The sequence below is a fragment of the Phascolarctos cinereus genome, unplaced genomic scaffold, assembly GCF_003287225.1.
Source record: "Phascolarctos cinereus isolate Bilbo 61053 unplaced genomic scaffold, phaCin_HiC Scaffold_1;HRSCAF=81, whole genome shotgun sequence".
In the NCBI taxonomy this organism is placed as follows: domain Eukaryota; kingdom Metazoa; phylum Chordata; class Mammalia; order Diprotodontia; family Phascolarctidae; genus Phascolarctos; species Phascolarctos cinereus.
Window position 1 is genome coordinate 143,886,960 of NW_027555514.1, and position 17,426 is coordinate 143,904,385.

General features: G+C 38.0%; 1 protein-coding gene across 2 annotated transcripts in view; it reads right to left on the reverse strand.

Annotated features, from left to right (window-relative positions):
• The window catches only part of LHFPL3 (LHFPL tetraspan subfamily member 3), a 707,075-nt gene that overhangs the window by 238,920 nt on the left and 450,729 nt on the right, over positions 1–17,426 (reverse strand). For both annotated transcript variants that reach the window (XM_020984551.2, XM_020984552.2), the window contains exon 2: positions 4,362–4,598. In XM_020984551.2, coding sequence (XP_020840210.1) covers positions 4,362–4,598 — 237 coding nt within the window. The remainder of the gene's footprint in view (positions 1–4,361; positions 4,599–17,426) is intronic.

The window sequence follows — 17,426 nt, forward strand, 5'->3', positions numbered from 1 at the left end:
AGGGTTAAGTGACTTGCCCAGGGTCACACAGTTACTAAGAGACAACTACTCACACAGAGTTGGCACCTTCTCTGAAACTTGCAGTCTCATAGAATGGCCTACAGTATTGAGGAGTTGTGACTGTCAGTATCACGGGCCAGTAGAGATAGTGTCAGAAGCAGGACCTGAATCCTGTCTTCTTGGCTTCAAGGCCAGCTTCGTATTATACCTTTCTGATTTCAGGAGCATAACAAAAATGTGGAGTTGACTTGTTTTTTTTTTTTGTCAAAGTAGCTTTTGTCAAAGGCTGCTACTTTATTAGATTCATCTCATCTGACAAAGTAAATGAAATGCTAACTACTGATTACATATGCTAATGGTGATGGAGAGATAGCAAACATAAACTGTCCACAAACAATTCCCAAACCTCATTTTAGTTTTAAGCGTTAGCTTCCTTCTCTGATAGACACCCCCCCCAAAACTAACAGTAATTAGAGAAATTGATTGATTTGAGTTTCCAGCATTCAAGAATCAGTCTTTTAAAAACTGTCTAGGTAATAGTTTGACTCTAATGGAAAGCAGGAAATGATAAATTACAAATATTATGTGGGGAATTATATGCATCTTTTATATATAAAATTATGTAAAAACTTGGGAAATGAATGATTCTTTAAAAAATACATATGGTATGAAATAGGAGGGTACAACAAAATGTTTTCTAAGTTGTCAGCATCACTGTCATTCAATTAAATTTAAATTATCTAGAGGTAGATTGTCTAGCTTTCAGAAAAGTGATACCCAGATTTTATGGTAGCTTGGTTATGTTACTGGGTCTATAATAAATTTTACATGCCCTTTTTTGGGGGGTGGGTTGGGATAAATGAATGTACCTGGGATGCAGGGAACATCCCTGGAAGGGAACTCCCTCTGCTGATGCAAATTGGTAACTTTTCTGCAATCTCTAGTGTCAGAATTGACAATATTGTTGAGAAATTAAGTAACTTGCCCTGGGTCACACCACTAGCTTGTGACACTTGAACCCAGGTCTTTCTGCCCCTAATCTAGTTATCTCTCTGCCCTACTAGACTGCCTCTTTTTTTAAAAACAAAAGTTACTAAAACACATAGTAAACTTCACAAAACTTTTACATACTCTCTGAGGTAACTAATATGAGTGTCTTATCTATAAACTAGATAATTTTCTCCATTTTATACACATGCAAATGAAAGGTTCCTTAAGTCATTTGCTTAAGAGTCACACAAGTCAGAACATCTCAAGCCAGGAGCTCCTGTCTTGAGGTCACTGATCTTTCCCCCACACCATGCTTTCTTTCAAAACCCATTTTTTCTCTCTCATTCACAAAAAACCTACAATGATCAGATGATCAGATATGTTTAGGGGGAGGCAACTAGGCTATGCAGTGGATAGAGCACTGGGCCTAGAGTCAGGACGATCTGAATTAAAATCTGACCTCAGACACTACTAGCTGTGTGACCTGGGCTAAGTCACTTAACCTCTGTTTGCCTCAGTTTCTTTAACTTAAAAAAGAAATAATAACAGCACTTACCTTGTAGCGTTGTTGCGAGGATCAAATGAGATAATATTTGTAAAGTGCTTAGCACAGTGCCATAGTGAATGCTTATTTACATCCCATTCTCCGTCCCCCCCCCCCTTTCTGGTCATCACTTCCTGCATAATGCAGAGATGATATGGGTATTCCTATCTCTGGGATCTTTGTAGGGCACAGACTACGGCCTACAACTGGCCAGCTACCAGATGGCTTTTTTTTGTTGCTAATCTTCCTTTTTCCTTTTTTCTTTCTAATTTCTTCCTTTTACTCTCCCATCCAGAGCTGAATGATATTCCCTCTAGAAAGCTGGAGGGTTTTAAAAAAATAGTTGCTTGAGCTATGTAATGAATATACTGGCCCCTGGGGAAAAATTGCCCTGTCTCTATTATTACATAGAAGTAAGATAGACACAAAGTACTGCTCTGTGGAGCTCTTCTGACTTTTAAAGTTAGCATTTCAGAACAAAACCCACAAATGTAATTAGCTCCTTCCAGTTAGTCGATCAGATAGTCAAAGTAGCATTTAATAAGCGCTTACTATGTGCTAGGCTCTGTGCTAAGTGCTGGGGATATAGAGAAAGGCAAAAACAAGGTCCATGCCCTCAAGGAATTCCCTTTTTTTTTTTATGGGGGAGACAAGATGCAAATAACATACAAGATATATACTGCACAAATGGAAGGGAATTTCAAGGGGAAGGCACTCACAGTGGGGAGAACTGAAAGGTCTCCTGGAGAAGGTGGGTTTAGGCTGAGTCCTAAAGAAAGCCAGGGAAGACACAGGCTTGTTCTTCAGGAACTGGAAACTTGTGTTATTCCATCAAGCACCATAAAGACTATGACCAGTAGCCCCAGTAAGCTAGTGAATTGGAAAGTGTTTTAAAACTGTAAAGAACTAGAGATGAATATAAGGTATTATTGCTATAAGTATTGCCAATGAGGTCACTGTTAATATTGTTCTTACTGGAAATAACAACATCACCATTAAAAATAGTGTTATTATTATTTCTGGTAATGTTTATTTATAATAACAATAATTATATCCCTAGTTAGAAAAAAAACTGAATGTTAAAATAACTCAAAGGAGGCCTCCTTCTAGTTTGTTGAGCAGATGGTCTATGGAAAACTCATAGGTTGACATGGATAGGAATATCACAGCATAAGAAGGCACAAATGGGTTAACAGAAGGATTGAAATCAGTGACCTAAATAGATCCATTGAAATAATAATGCCATTATTATTGCTTTATTTCAATTTGTCATAATCAATGCCACCATGTGTTCTGTTATTGTGACAGCAAATAGCAATATTGATACGATTATCTTGGGAGAAGCAAGTCCAGAAAATGGCAGAAAGGGCTTTGTCTACTCTAGAAGATTATCAGTGATTAAGTTGACTTTATTTCAGCACCACTCAAGCACCCAAAACATCCACAGTAATATTTTTGTAATTAAAACATACTCCCTAGTGGCAGAGCAGAATATACCAACCTGTCCCCACTTAGCCAATTATATTACTTCCAGTTTACTTGACCAGGGAAATGAAGACCTCCATAAGTGATTGCTGCTCCCCTGAATTTCCCTTTTTCACAATGTCCTATCACAAGTTTTCCTAATTAACCTTGCTATTGTATGCTCAGACATGCTTTGTTCACATACGGATATCAGCACACATATTAAAATGTATTTGGGGGCTTTTCATGTGAGCAACAATTTGAAGTAGAAGCTAAGTTTCCTATTTTGGGGAATGTTTCATTCCAGGTTACAATAAAAACAAACCAAAAATAAAACTAGACAAACAAAAAATCATTTGAAGGTGGCAACACAGGTCCCAACAGTAACAGTTGATGATGACACAAACTAAGTTCTCTAGTTTGATGAATTTAAATTGGCAGCAGAGGACAGACTGAAATTCTATTACAAGAAACTTAATTAGAAATGGGGTGAGAAAATTGAAAGACTCATCTTGAACAATTGCTTGTTCTGTTACCAATTATTGGCCTACTGGATTATTTATGATCATTCACTTCTTCATTATTTACCATTCTGGTTTTTAGTGTTTTGGGCAAGAAATTTCTCCCTGAGATGGCCCTAGAACTTCTGGTTACCCGATGTGCTATTTCAAACTTGGCCAACTAAAAAAATTAATTTAACTTCTAGCTCTAACAATTTGGGGTCAATAATACCATCTCACAGACATGAACCAAGGTTGCATAGGATGGGCAGGCAGGGAACAGTTTGTAGTGCTGGTGGGACCATTCCCATTGATGAGGTCACAGATCCATCTGAGTGTTTGGATACCACTGTATCAATCTTACAGAACAAAGTCTGAAATTAATATTTTGCAATTTTACAATGAAGTTTATAGAGTTTTTGACTCTTTCTAGGAGTTTATATTAATCTGATACATAAGTAGCAAAAAACACGTTTTTATAGAGACTGATACAGTTGCTTCTCCATTTATCTAAATAGATAAGACATTGTGGCATCCCCATATTTGCAAACATCAAAATAACATCAGAATGGGATTATGAGATAGAAAGAACAAGAAATTGGAAGAGGGCTAGTTAAATGATGTCAGTGGAATAGAAGCTTTGGAAATGTCTAAGGCAATAGGTTCTTATGTCATGCTTGTAGTGGAAAGTTCATGAGTTGATACCGTTGGAAAGAATTAAAAATAAATTGTGAACTAGATGATGCAACAAATCAGAACTACAGGGAATGCACTGGTATTTAATGGTGGGTTAAAATAAGGAAACCACCATTTAAATTTTGTCCTTGAGGCTGCCCAGAGATAGTTCCCTAAAGCAGTCTTACCTTTGTTTTCGGCCTTCAGTTCCTCTGCCATCAAACTGTCTTGTCGGTTACCAAGCACAAAGGCCAGAAACGAGAGGATCAGGGCATCCAAGATTCCAATAATAGCCAGGATGTACGCCCAGCGGACTGAACAAGCCCCAAGTGTGTACTTGTCTGTCTTTTCACCACACATCCGTTTTACCTCGTCTGAATCCCAGCCATCAGGGAAAATCATACAGCCAAGTACAAGACAGGCAGCTTAGGAAGAAAGGGAAAAAAAAACACAAAGAGAAAAATGGGAAAGCGTTCACACAACTCTCACTTTATTAACGTCTCTATAGACCATTCTACAAATCACTATTTCATATCACTCAAAGGTCCAGTGTTTATCATGACAACCCTACCTGAGTATTTCTTCTGGTTATCTTAAAAGCAAAGATTCTCTAATGGGTCTTCTTCACCTAAGCTTACTCTGACATTGGGCTTTATAGAGAGAGTCTGGATTATCTGAAGGGGACCATCTTTAAGAAAAAGTAACCCATCAAACATTTCTTTTTGGCTTCCATTGCTGATTTTGCCAAGAATTAACTCATAACATGGCAGAGAGAGGACACACAATTGATTTTAAAGGGCTATGATAGCAGCTAAAATGGAAAATATTCATCATGGAGAATGGTGCATCAAAGCTTTATTAGAAATTGAAATTCAAGGAAAGAATAGACATATATTGTTTTCTAAACATTATTTAGGGAATCCTATGAATCCTTCAGAGATGAAAGAGTCCTCATCTTTGAAATGCAAAATTTTAAAAAACAAAACATAACCTATAACAGAATCTTTCACCCCAAACTCACTCCTATTCCCAACTTTCTTGTTTTTGTCTATGGCATCATCAATCACACAAGTTACAACCTAAGTGTAATCTTCAACTTTTCATAGCCCACAGCTAATCAGTTGCTAAGTCTTACCTCATTTCACCTCCTTAACGCTTCTAGCATTGGTCCTCTTTTTCTTTGAACCACAAATCAATTTGCTACAGGTCCTCACCACTTCTTGCCTAAACTATTGCAATATTCTCCCAACTGGTTTTCCTGTTTCATTGCATCCAGTCTTTCCCCTCTTCCATCTGTCCTCTACAAATCCATTAAATTGTTAGTGCTAAAAATCAGATCAGACCATGCCAGATTCCTACTAAAAAATCATCAGTGGCTTTGTTATTTTTTAATGATAATAAAAAAAGCCTCATTCTGTAATTTAAGACCATTTGAATTCTGGCTTTCAAGTCCCTCTCAATACTAGTTCATATTACTCCCATTAGTGAATGCTGTATTTCAGTCAATTGCTGCCTATTCCTTATATATAATATTCCATCTTCTGCCTCCATGCCTTTGAGAGGTGATTCTCCTATGCCTCGAATTCACTCTCTTCACCAATGCCTCTTGGAATTCCATATTTTCTTCATGATACCACTCATAGCAACCTTCTTAAGGAAAATCAGAATTCTTTTCATTACATCCAAGGTTCTCAAAGTGTGGTCTGGAGATATCTGAGGAATCCTGAAACCCTTTAAGGGGATCTATGAGGTCAAAATTATTTTCATAATAATTCTAAGATGTTTTAATTTCTGCCATAGTCATATTGATAGATACAACCCACAAACAAAAGCTCTTGGAGGGGTCCTCAAAAGAAATTTAACTTGGCAAAGTTAAATGACTTGCCCTGGGTCACACAACTAGTAAGTGGTGGGGATGTGATGTAAATACAGATTTTCTAACTCAAAACTCAACTCTTTAATATACAATATCACACCTTAGGAACAAGGTGACTCTGTCTATAATATATCCCCCAAATCTTACAGTTAAAAAACAAAATGCAGCTGACGATTTGGTGGTTAAAATCCAAAAGACATTTTCATCAATAATAAGTTTCAGCAAACTGGTTTCCAACTCCCCATTAGTGGTGAAGAGGAACTTCTCAACTCCAATGCCACAGGCAAGGAGGCACCAGGGGAAATGCAGCATAGAGTATAGACATCTCCAGCATGGAAAACTGTGGTGGTAGAAGATTCCAGAAAAGGATGCCAAGCATAAGGAGAGGTTGGCTTGAGAAGAGAGAAAGGCTAAGCTTTCTGGACTACCAAAGATCCTTTCTTGCAATGGTCTTTAAAGTTTCTTCTAGTTCTAACATTTGATGATTCTAGAATAAGTGAGCTCTCTACCATGAGCTATATCTCTGAGAATTTATTTTAGAACAGCATAGATCTTTGAACTGAAATTGCAAGCATGAAACATGGGCTACTTGCTATTTTAAGTGGGATAAATATTTTAATTGTTTTAAATAGATTAAATGATTTTTTCCAGTAAGAAAAGTCCTTGTGTTAAAAAACCAAACCAAAGCAAACCAAACCAAACCCAAAACATCTGGGCTGCAGGCCCTCATCATCACATGCTTGAACTATTAGCATAGCCTGCTGGTCGGTCTTTCTGCCACTCCAATCCATCTTCCATTCAGCTGTCAAATAGATCTTCCTAAAGTACATTAGATCCCTCTATTATCCCCATGTCCCTGTTTAATCAACTCCAGTGGCTCCCTGTTATCTCCAGGACAACACATAAAATCCAATTAGCTTTTGAAGAACTTCATAACCTGGATCATTCCTACCTTTCCAGTCTTCTTACACCTAGCTACCCTCCATCTACTCTGCAGTCCAGTGACACTGGTTTCCTTATTGTTCCTCACATACAACATTCCATTTCCTGACTCCACAGCTTTTCAGTGGCTATCTCCCCATCTCCCATGCCTGTAATGCTGTACTCATTTCCACCTTCTAGCTTCTTCCTTTAAGTTTGAGCTGAAGTCCTCCCTTCTGCAAATAGCTTTTCCCAATTTTCCTTCATTGGCCAAGGATGGGTGGTTCTACTGGTGCACAGGGCTTAAAGGATGATGGCCCTAATAAACACCCTGGGCCCAGGTGATTATTGGTCAAACCATATGCATTAGAGGTTCCATCATGGATCTGGGTCAAATCATAGATTGCCCAAACTGCAAGTGATATTAGACTCCATCTAGTCCAGACCTTTTGTTTTACAGATGAGGAAATGAAGGTCCAGAGAAATGAAGTGACCTGCCTGAGATTATACAGCTTGTAAGAAACAGAGGAAAGTATTGAACTCTTTCTCTAGGACCAGTACTTTACTTTGTACCCTGGTGCTACTCTTTTTAACAGCTTAAAATGATGATTTTGACAGGCTATTGCTCTAGCAAAGGCAGCTAGTTTTGGAAAGAGAGCTGGACCTGGAGTTAGGAGAACCTGACTTCAAATCTAACCCCAGACACTTACTAGCTGTGTGACCCTGGGCAAGTCACTTAATTTTTGTCTGTCTCAGTTTCTTAACTGGAAAATGAGGATAACAGCAGCACCTAGCTCACATGGCTGTTGTGGGAATTACATGAAATAACATATGTATTAATTAACTTAGTTAATATTATTAATAATTAATTAATAATATAATGAAGTAATAAAGTGCTTAGCACAGTATCTGGCCATGATAGGCTCTATATTAATGCTAGTTATTGTTATTTGTTGTTCAGTCATGTCTGACTTTTTGTGACCCCATTTGGGGTTTTCTTGGCAAAGATACTGAAGTGGTTTGCCATTTCCTTCTCCAGCTTCTTTCCCAGGTGACGGAGGCAAACAGGGGTAGGTGATTTGCCCAGGGTCACACAGCTAGTGATTAAGCTGTCTAAGGCCAGATTTGAACTCAGGAAGATGAGTCTTCCTGACTCTGGGTGTGACACTCTATCCACTGTGCTCGTTGTTATTATTGTTGTCATTACAGTTGTTGTCATGGCAACGGTAGTGTTACATTTGAGAAGAACCATTGTAATTGAATTGTTGAGTATATATGTGTAACAGAGTAAGTGTAAACACACTGGAAAGGCAGGAAAGGGCCATGTTGTGAAAATTTTAAATGCTAAAAATGAGTTTATGTTGGATCTGGAGGTTATAGGGAGGTATCTGAGTTTATTGAGATATAGGAGTGACATTTAGACCTACTGTTGAGGAAGATCAGTTTGGCAGCTGAGTGGAGGATGTGTTGCAGTGGGGAGAGACTTGAGGTTGGGAGGCCAATTAAATGACTATTGTCAGTTCAGGTGATGGAGCATCTAGGTGGTGTAGTAGAAAGCAGACTAAGGCAAGAGTCAGGAAGACCTGAGTTCAAATCCAACCCTGAAACTTCCTAGCTGTGTGACCTCAGGCAAGTCACTTAATCTCTGTCTGCCACTGGAGAAGAAATGGCAGAGCACTCAAGTATCATAAGAAAACCCCATGGACAGAAGTCTACGGGGTCAACGAAGAATGGGATACAACCGAAGACTTGACAAAAACAGCAAACATAGTTCAGGTGACAGGTGATGAGGTCTGAACCAGAGTGGTAGCTAGGTGAGTGAAATGTCACAGGAGAAATGTTATGAAGGTAGAAATGACAAGATTTGTTAAAAACTGGATATTTGAAGCAAGCGAAAGTGAGGAGCTAAGATGGCCTTGAGGTTGCTCTGAAAAATCCAAGTATACAAAAGAAGTTCTTTTGTGCCCTGTTGTTCTTGAATGGGGTAAAAAAGGAGAGAAGCAGACTCAATGCTCTTTAGGCCTAGGAACCCAGAAGAAATATGAGCTAAATTCAGTGTTCCACGCCTCCAATTCACATTTCGACCAGAGCCAATTAAAAAAAGTGATTGTAGATGACATTAAATCTAAACAAAATTAAACAAACTTGCTTTATAAGTATTTACATTTGAAAAAAGTGAATTTCAAAATTTTAAAGTAAAAATAGCATTCTTAACATCTCAGATATTGCTTTTGGGTCTCTAATAGCTTTCTTTATCAATCATTCTTTTGTATGTTTCCTTTTATATGACTGTACTTAGTGGATACTATGTTTTTCTGGTTCTGCTTTTTAATTTTTTCATGACTTCCAGTTCTTTCTTCCTCATACTTAACCTTTTAAATTTCATTGTAATATCCTATTATATGAATACATAACAGAATCTCGGAGCTGAAAAGAACCTCAGAGGTCCTCTAGCCCAAACAGGGACTGCTACCTAGGTGGTGCTTTAGGATACAGTGCCAGCCCTAGAGTGAGGAAGACTCCTTTTCTTGAGTTCAAATCTGGCCTTAGAAACTTACTAGCTATGTGAGCCTGGGCAAGTTACTTCACCCTGTTTGCCTCAGTTCTTCATCTGTAAAATGATCTGGAGAAAGAAATGGCAAGCCACTCCAGTATCTCTGCCAAAAAAACCCCAAAAGGGTCACAAAGAGGTGGATATGAGTGAAAAGTGACTAAACAACAAAATCCAAATAGGAATCATCAGCATCATCATCATCAGTCATCATCATCATCATCATCATCATCATCTTCTTCTTCTTTTTCCCCTCCTCCTCCTCCTTTTCCTTCTCCTTCTTCTTCCTCCATTTACTATGTGTCACTTACTCTACTAAGCACTTGGGTTACAAATACAAAACTTAAGGTCATCCTTGTGCCTAAGAAGCTCACATTCCTTTTTAAAATTTTTAATATTTTATTTTTCCAATTACATATAAAAACAATTTTTAATCTTTGTTTTTCACAATTTTGAGTTCCAAATTCTCTCCTTCCCTCTCTCCTTTTCCCACTCATTGAGAAGGCAAGTAATTTGATATAGATATTACACATGTAGCCATGTAAAACATATTTCCATATTAGTCATCAAACAGGAATCTTTTTTTATAATATTACCAATCCATCTGACTGCCTCACTATTCCTCTCAGTGGAAAGTGCTGGATATGGAGTCACTTAGACATGGGTTCAAATCCCACATTTACATTTTTACTATTCATGTGATGTTGAGCAAGTCACTTAACCTCTGTAGTCCTCAGTTTCTTCATTTATAAAATCAGTGTGCTGGACTAGATGGCCTTAGAGTCCCCTTCTGCTTTGAATCCACTGCCTTGTCTCTTCTTCTTCAGACCCATACTGGAAGACCCCTCACCTGCTGATAGCTATGAATTCACATTAAAATTAGAACTAGGCAGGGTACCTGGAGACTTTGTCTCAGAACACTGAAATTTAGATGGAGCTAAAATCTGAAATAAGGATTTTAAGATTGTGATTTTGGAATCCTATTTACATTTTGAAAGAACTTTAAATCAATAATAATTAGCAAAGCTACCACTTCTTGTTGCTCAAGTCATTTTTCAGTCATGTCTGATTCTTTGTGACCCCATTTGGGGTTTTCTTGGCAGAGATACTGGGATGGTTTGCCATTTCTTTCTCCAGCTCATTTTACAGATGAAGAAACTCAGGCAAACAGGGGTAAGTGACTTGCCCAGTGTCACAGAGATAGTAAGTGTCAGAGGCCAGATTTGAACTCAAAAAGATGAATCTTCCTGATTTTAGGCCTGGCACTCTATTCACTGAACCACCTAGCTGCCCAAAAGCTATCAGTAAGCAACCAAGCCCTTATCCTAGAACACAGAATGTAGAGGGTGATGATATCACTTGCAGCTCTGAAGAAGCAAATAGACAACAGGACTTAGCATCTAGGTCAAAAGAATAATCATTAGTTAGCACAGAATGATAGCCAATGACAAGTTGGGTTAAACTCCCCTGCCTCACCTTAGTCCTCTCTTTATTTCACTCAGTGGCCTTTGCAGGAGCAAGCTGTCCTGGATTTGCCGTCTCCTTTGCCCATGGGACGGTGTCTGCCCCCACACACTCTGCATCTACAACCGAGGGGACTTGCCTCAGTTACAAAAGTTCCTAGATACAGTTCTGATTCACATCGTCATTCCTTGGAACACAAGAAACTGCTTCTTCCTGGGAGCGTCAAGCCCTCTCATTTTATGACAAGAGCTATATACCTTTGACACGGCTCCAATTACTCAGTGACCCTTTATTTTCCTTTCATTTTCAAAGGCACATCCTTCTACCATCAAAACCTTTAACACAGGTTAGGATTTCCCTTTTGCTTCTTTAGATTCTCTTTCCTTTTTGTTTTCTCACTGACACACTTCTATTCTTCTAAGGAACAATAAGAAGGACTGGGTTTGAATCCTGATTCTGCCTTATATGTGACCTTGGGTAAGTAATTTTACCTCTCTGTGACTGTTGTTTTGATCTACAAAATGAGAGGGTTGGACTAGGATGTTTAACCAGGGGGCTGTGAATTTGTCTTAAAAGTATTTTGATAACCGTATTTCAATAAAGTTGGTTTCCTCTGTAATCTTATATGCTTTCTTTTATGCACCTAAAAGCCTATTATGAGAAGAGGTTCATAGGTTTCATTAATTGACAAAGGGGTTGATGGCACAAAAAGGATTCATTAGGTTAGATGATGCATTATATTAATTGGACAAGATGATGTCTAAAGACACTCCCAGCTCTAAATCCCTTATTCTCTGTAGTATTGAAATAAATGTTATATTTCAATCATATAAAAGTCCTGCATATGCACTTGTATAAAAGTGAACATCACTTAGAAATGACAGCTATAGTCTCCCTTATTCTGTTGACTTTCTTGAAACCTACTTAAGGATGGACTTGAAGAGAAAGGGATATGAAAAGCTACTAACTCAAGCTGATGAGAGAAGAAAGCAGAGAATATACTAGTTCTCTTTAAAAAAAAACAACAAAAAACAAACAACAAAAACAACAGCTGTTCCTGTGGAGTCTTTGAGTACACAGAATATGTCCAAGGTTTCATTATGAGTAACTGACCACTGATTTAATTTTATACATTTCCCAAAGTGGCAAGGAGTCTCCCAGTTCTGAAAGGAGATTACTTGTGCAGATGGTGCTTACACCCATGATAACTTTCATTTTTCAAGTAAGTATAAAAGTGGCTAATTGCTCCTCGGAGTGAGTAATTGTAACAAGCTCTTCTCTGGCCAAAGAGATCTATCCAACCTGGGGAAGGAGACACCTTTATAAACATCCACAAATGTTTATAATTGGGCTTTCCTCCAAGGGAAAATGAAAGGAGATGGAGGAAGTGAATGGTAGGAGGGTGGAGGGTGGGTGGGGAATGACATTAGTAACCCGGCTTCGTAGATATCAGTAGTTCAACTGCCCTAATCAAGGCTGTTAGCTTGGGGAAGCTGATAAGTACTTATTTTCTGAAAAGGAAGAGGAATTCTAAATTCATTCTTTAAGAAGTCTCTGTACTATTGCATAAAAAGCATGATAAATTGCCTTATGTTGCTAAAGCACTGGAGGGGAACCTGGTGGAGAGAGGAGTCTGCATTCACTTAACTCTATTAATTATTCAGGCGTACAGTAATTGACGAAATAGATGCCAACAGAGTTTCTGAGTTACTGAAGAGGGAACCTTCACACATAGATTGTCTGTCACTGTAATGAAACACCTGGTAAGAGAGATATACTTATCATCCTTAGAGCGTCTTCATCAGCACATGGAAAACAGGAACTGTAGCCATAATATTTATTACCTCTGGGAAAACTGGTAACCGGTCCACCTGGGACATGAAGTACCAGTGGGCTAGAGTCCAAAAATTGTCCCAAGGTAAATCTTTGGCATTAAAACCTAATGATACTTTGAAGGGCCTTTAGCCCATGGTCCTAAGATGTCAGAAATAACCATCAGCAAGGGAAGGTGGGCCAGAGGAGAGATTATGCAACTGTAGAAGCCAACAGGGAAGAAATAAAGAGAGAAAAGATTTGGAGGAAAATAAAAGAGTTTCTCAATTCTGTCAAGATGCCACTCACCTTTAATCCACTCTAAGTAAAGGGATTTATACCTTCAAGGGAATCAGTTGTGACATGTGCATGCAGAGCTATGTCCTTATGATGGTAGTCTGGAGATTCATGTATGTACTTGTTAACCAGCCAATGGGGAAGAGAGACTTTGTGTGTGTGTGTGTGTGTGTGTGTGTGTGTGTGTGTGTGTGTGTGTGTGTGTGTGATAGGAAATGGAACCAGAGAAGGGAAAATAGGGAAAGATCAAGAAACAAACAAAAAACATTAATTTGCTCAAATTGGGAGAAGGGATAGTGATTGAGAAAAAGAATTTATATCTTTTTCAACTTAACAAACATTGTTTAAGAGCCCATTATGTGCAAAAACACTATGCTATGTGTAAGGGTAACAAAGAGAATCTCAGGGGTGTGCTGGAGCCAGCTCTAAGCCACTTGTAACAACAGCTCATTGTTCAAGTTTGAGGGGAGCATTTATACCTCAGAAATCAGCAATTCCTACAAATCAGGGCTTGATTTATTGTTTTTGTTGATTGTCTAGACTTAAGAAAGTGTTAATAATGAAAATTATACTTACAAGTATGTGCACACATTCCCCCTTCCCAGGGCTTAGTTGTTAAATATTTATTAGCATACCCCTGACTTGTTCTCTTAACATTACTTGAGTTCAGAAGGAGTGCAGTAGAGGGCTTAGGTGATGAGGTTCACACAGGTTAGAGGCCTAGTGAATTTAGGCTGCTGCTGCTAATTTGTATTTATATAATTTGTGAAGTGGTTTACTTCTTCAGCTTAGGAGAAGGGATCACTACAGAGAATTCAAGGACTTGATACTTGAGGTAGATCTTGAAGAAAGGAAGAGATTTCCCATTCCAGAAAGATGGTATGAGTAAAGATATGGAGATAAGAGAGGGCAGGCTGAAAAAGAGGGAGTAGCAAACAGAGCAAAGAATAGTCCAATTTGTCTAGAACATAGACTAAGTAAAGAGAAGTAGTACAAGTTAAAGTGAGACAGCTTAGAAAAAGATTGTAGAGGGCCTTGAATGCCAGGATTAAGAATTTATACTTTATTTTATAGGCAATGAATGGAGAGGGCAGCTAGGTGGCACAATGGATAGGGTGCTGGGCCTAGAGTCAGGAGGGCCGGAGTTCAAATTTAGCTTCAGACACTTACTAGCTGTGTGACCCTGGTCAAGTCACTTAGCCCTGTTTGCCTCAGTTTCCTCATCTGGAAAATGAGCTACAGAAGGAAATGGCAACCCACTCCTGTTTCTTTTCCAAGAAAACACCAAAAGAGGTCACAGACAGACACAATTGAAATGACTCAATGACAGCAACAAATGAACAGAGAACCACTGAAGGATTTTTGAATGGTACATTGGGAACATATAATGATGACAGCAGGATGAAAAGACGGATTGAAGAGGCAAGAGACTAGAGCAGAATAGAGTGGGACCAACCAGTGTGCAAATTATTATAGTAGGTGAGATTTATTTGAGTAGGGAAGTGACAAGTGTAGACTTAAGATTTAGGAAAATCATATTGGCAGTTGACTGGTGGATGGATTGGAAAAGAGAGAGATTTGAGGCAGAGACCAATTTGGCGGCTATTGCAATATCCCAGGGATAGGTAAGAGGCAATGAAGGCTTGTAGTAGCTAGGAGAGGTGGCTGTATGAGTGGAGAGAGGTGGGCCCACTGGAAAGAAGCATGTTTACATAGGGTGCAATGACAAGAGGACAAAAGAAGAGAACCAATGGCAGGACTTCTTCAAGAAGAGTAGCCATATACAATACAACGCCATTAACACATGGATTTAGGGCCAAGGCAAGTTCCTTGACATAAGTATATTCAGTTATAGACTGATATAAATCAGTCTTTAATGTAGGAGTAAATCTGATTTCCAACCCAGGTATTCTAAAGTGTATTAATTACCCTCAAAGTTCATACCACAACACAGGAGTATCTGTCTCTTTGGAATCTTCTAAGTGCTTAAAAATAAATAAGAATCATTTGTAATTAGCAAATTAATTGTTTTAATGCAAAAGCTGCTGCTAAAATGAAGCCTGGAAACTGTTTATTAGCTTCCCTCTAAAGCAGATTAAACATTTCCTGTGTTTACACTGCTAATTGACTTAGCTAGTTTTTCTTCCCTCTCCACTTAGTACTAAGATATACTGTAGTCCAGTATTAGAATAATCACAAATTTTAAATTTGTGGAATGAGAATTAATGAGGTTTTAGTGTATAAATTTATTTATATACATATTCTCTTGGATGGGCTTACAAGAGATCAAAACAATTGGTCTGGTTTTTTTAGTGAGGAAAGAAAAAAAAATCAAGCTACCCTTTTCCCTATTCCCAATTAGCTGCTTGTTCCATTTAAACAAGTATACATGAATTATTTACCATATGTAATTGAACTGCTTTCATAACCTTACCTATGGTACAGTACTTAAATATTCTGGAACTAAAGGGAGAACAGGGGCCAATCCCGACAGCAGGGAAGAGTAAGTAAGAGATTGATTCATTGGAGTCTGTTTAGACTTCTGAAAAGTCTTATCCTTTGTTTATTTTAATTAACCTATTCTGCTCTCATTGAGTCCAATATCACCTATGAGTAAATAAATGAATTAATGGCTAATGTGTTTGAATTTCACAATTGCGGTATGGTTTGAAGTTTGTAGCAGGGTTCTAGTCTTAGTCAACATTTTCACGTGCAAGGCACAAGACCTTAATTTGACAAATGATTATCTTTCACAACAAAAGGATAATCAGTACCCTAATTAGTACATTACATTACTGACCTTCCCTGCAATGTCTGTCTTCCATTTCTTATTGAAGAGGCCTAAAGCAGTGGGATTTATTCTTTTTCCACCAATTATTTGGTATGTGACCTTAGCTAATAATTCTGTGGCTTTGTCATCATATTTGAAAAAGTGTGGATCCCCCTATCAAGGACTGATTTTGTAGGGACCTCCCAGAGCTATTCAAAATAAAGATCAGATTTAGGAATATATCAGTTGGTACTCTGAGGTACTATTTAAATATGAGACATTATCATGCATACATAAATAATTCAACATGTGTAAGTATGTCTTCCTCCAGAACAGTGTGCCAGAGAGTGGGAGCCCTGCTCCTTGCTCTGAATCACGGTCATATCATCTGCTCATCCTTTGACTCACTAGTTAAGTCATCTGTTAACTGCACTTGGACAAGGTCAGGTAATCCCATTACCATACACATCCAGTGCCAGTTTGACCGCTAGCATTTCCCTTCTCATTACGAAGGTGGCATCAGGAACCACTTAACTCATTCAAAATGAATATAGGAGCACTGATGACTGCAAGGACCCTCCATAACTGGCGTGCCTTATTCTGTACTTTTCCTAAAATACTCTTTGGCACTGGTATAACCCTATGCTGGCTATTTCTTTTTCTCTTTATACATATTCCTTTGCTTCTCTTAAAGTACCATTTTAAAGATTTAGGAAACTTGAATGGCTAAATAAATTAGCCTGGGGGTGGGTGTGGTGGTCTGGATCTGAAACTTAGTATCTATTTGACCTTGGGCAAAGGATTTAAGCTCATTTGGCCATCTTTAAACTGAAGGCATTCAATTAGATAGTCTTAATTAGCAAGTGTTCTTAAACTTTTTTTGTGTCTTGCTGGTGAAGCCTAAGGATCCCTTCTCAGAATCATACTTTTAAATGTTAAAGATATATCTATATGTGTACATATATACATATTTATAACATATGCATTTGATTTATTTATAACATTTATACTTTTACATTTTTATATACATGATATACTTTTATATATATATTACATACTTATACATATATATTACATAATTGTATATGTGTGTGTGTGTGTATGTATCTATATCTACAAAGGAACCCAATTATATTGAAATACAGTTTATCAATCTATCATCTATCAATCATATATCTGTTGTCTGTCATTTATCTATGTATCATCTCTCTGTTATCTATGTATCTATCTGTTTGTGTATCTATCTATTTTCTATCTATCTGTCTATCTAAACACCAATTTCATGGCCCCCAAGTTAAAATCCCAAGTTCTAAGGCCATTTATAGATATATAATCCTATGAACTTCACCATTGTAATGAAGTCCCAGTGTGGAAATTGTAGAAAAGCAACTGAAGTGTCATTTGTGGTCTTAGGAAGCTGTCTTTTGAACTGGGAGGGTTGTGATATGCCTGTGATCATGTACTGTGTGAAATACAAGCAGACCTTGTATTTCAGTCTTTTGGACTCCAAAGCCAGCCCTCAATTACTATTTGAAGCCATGCTGCTTCATATACAAACATCT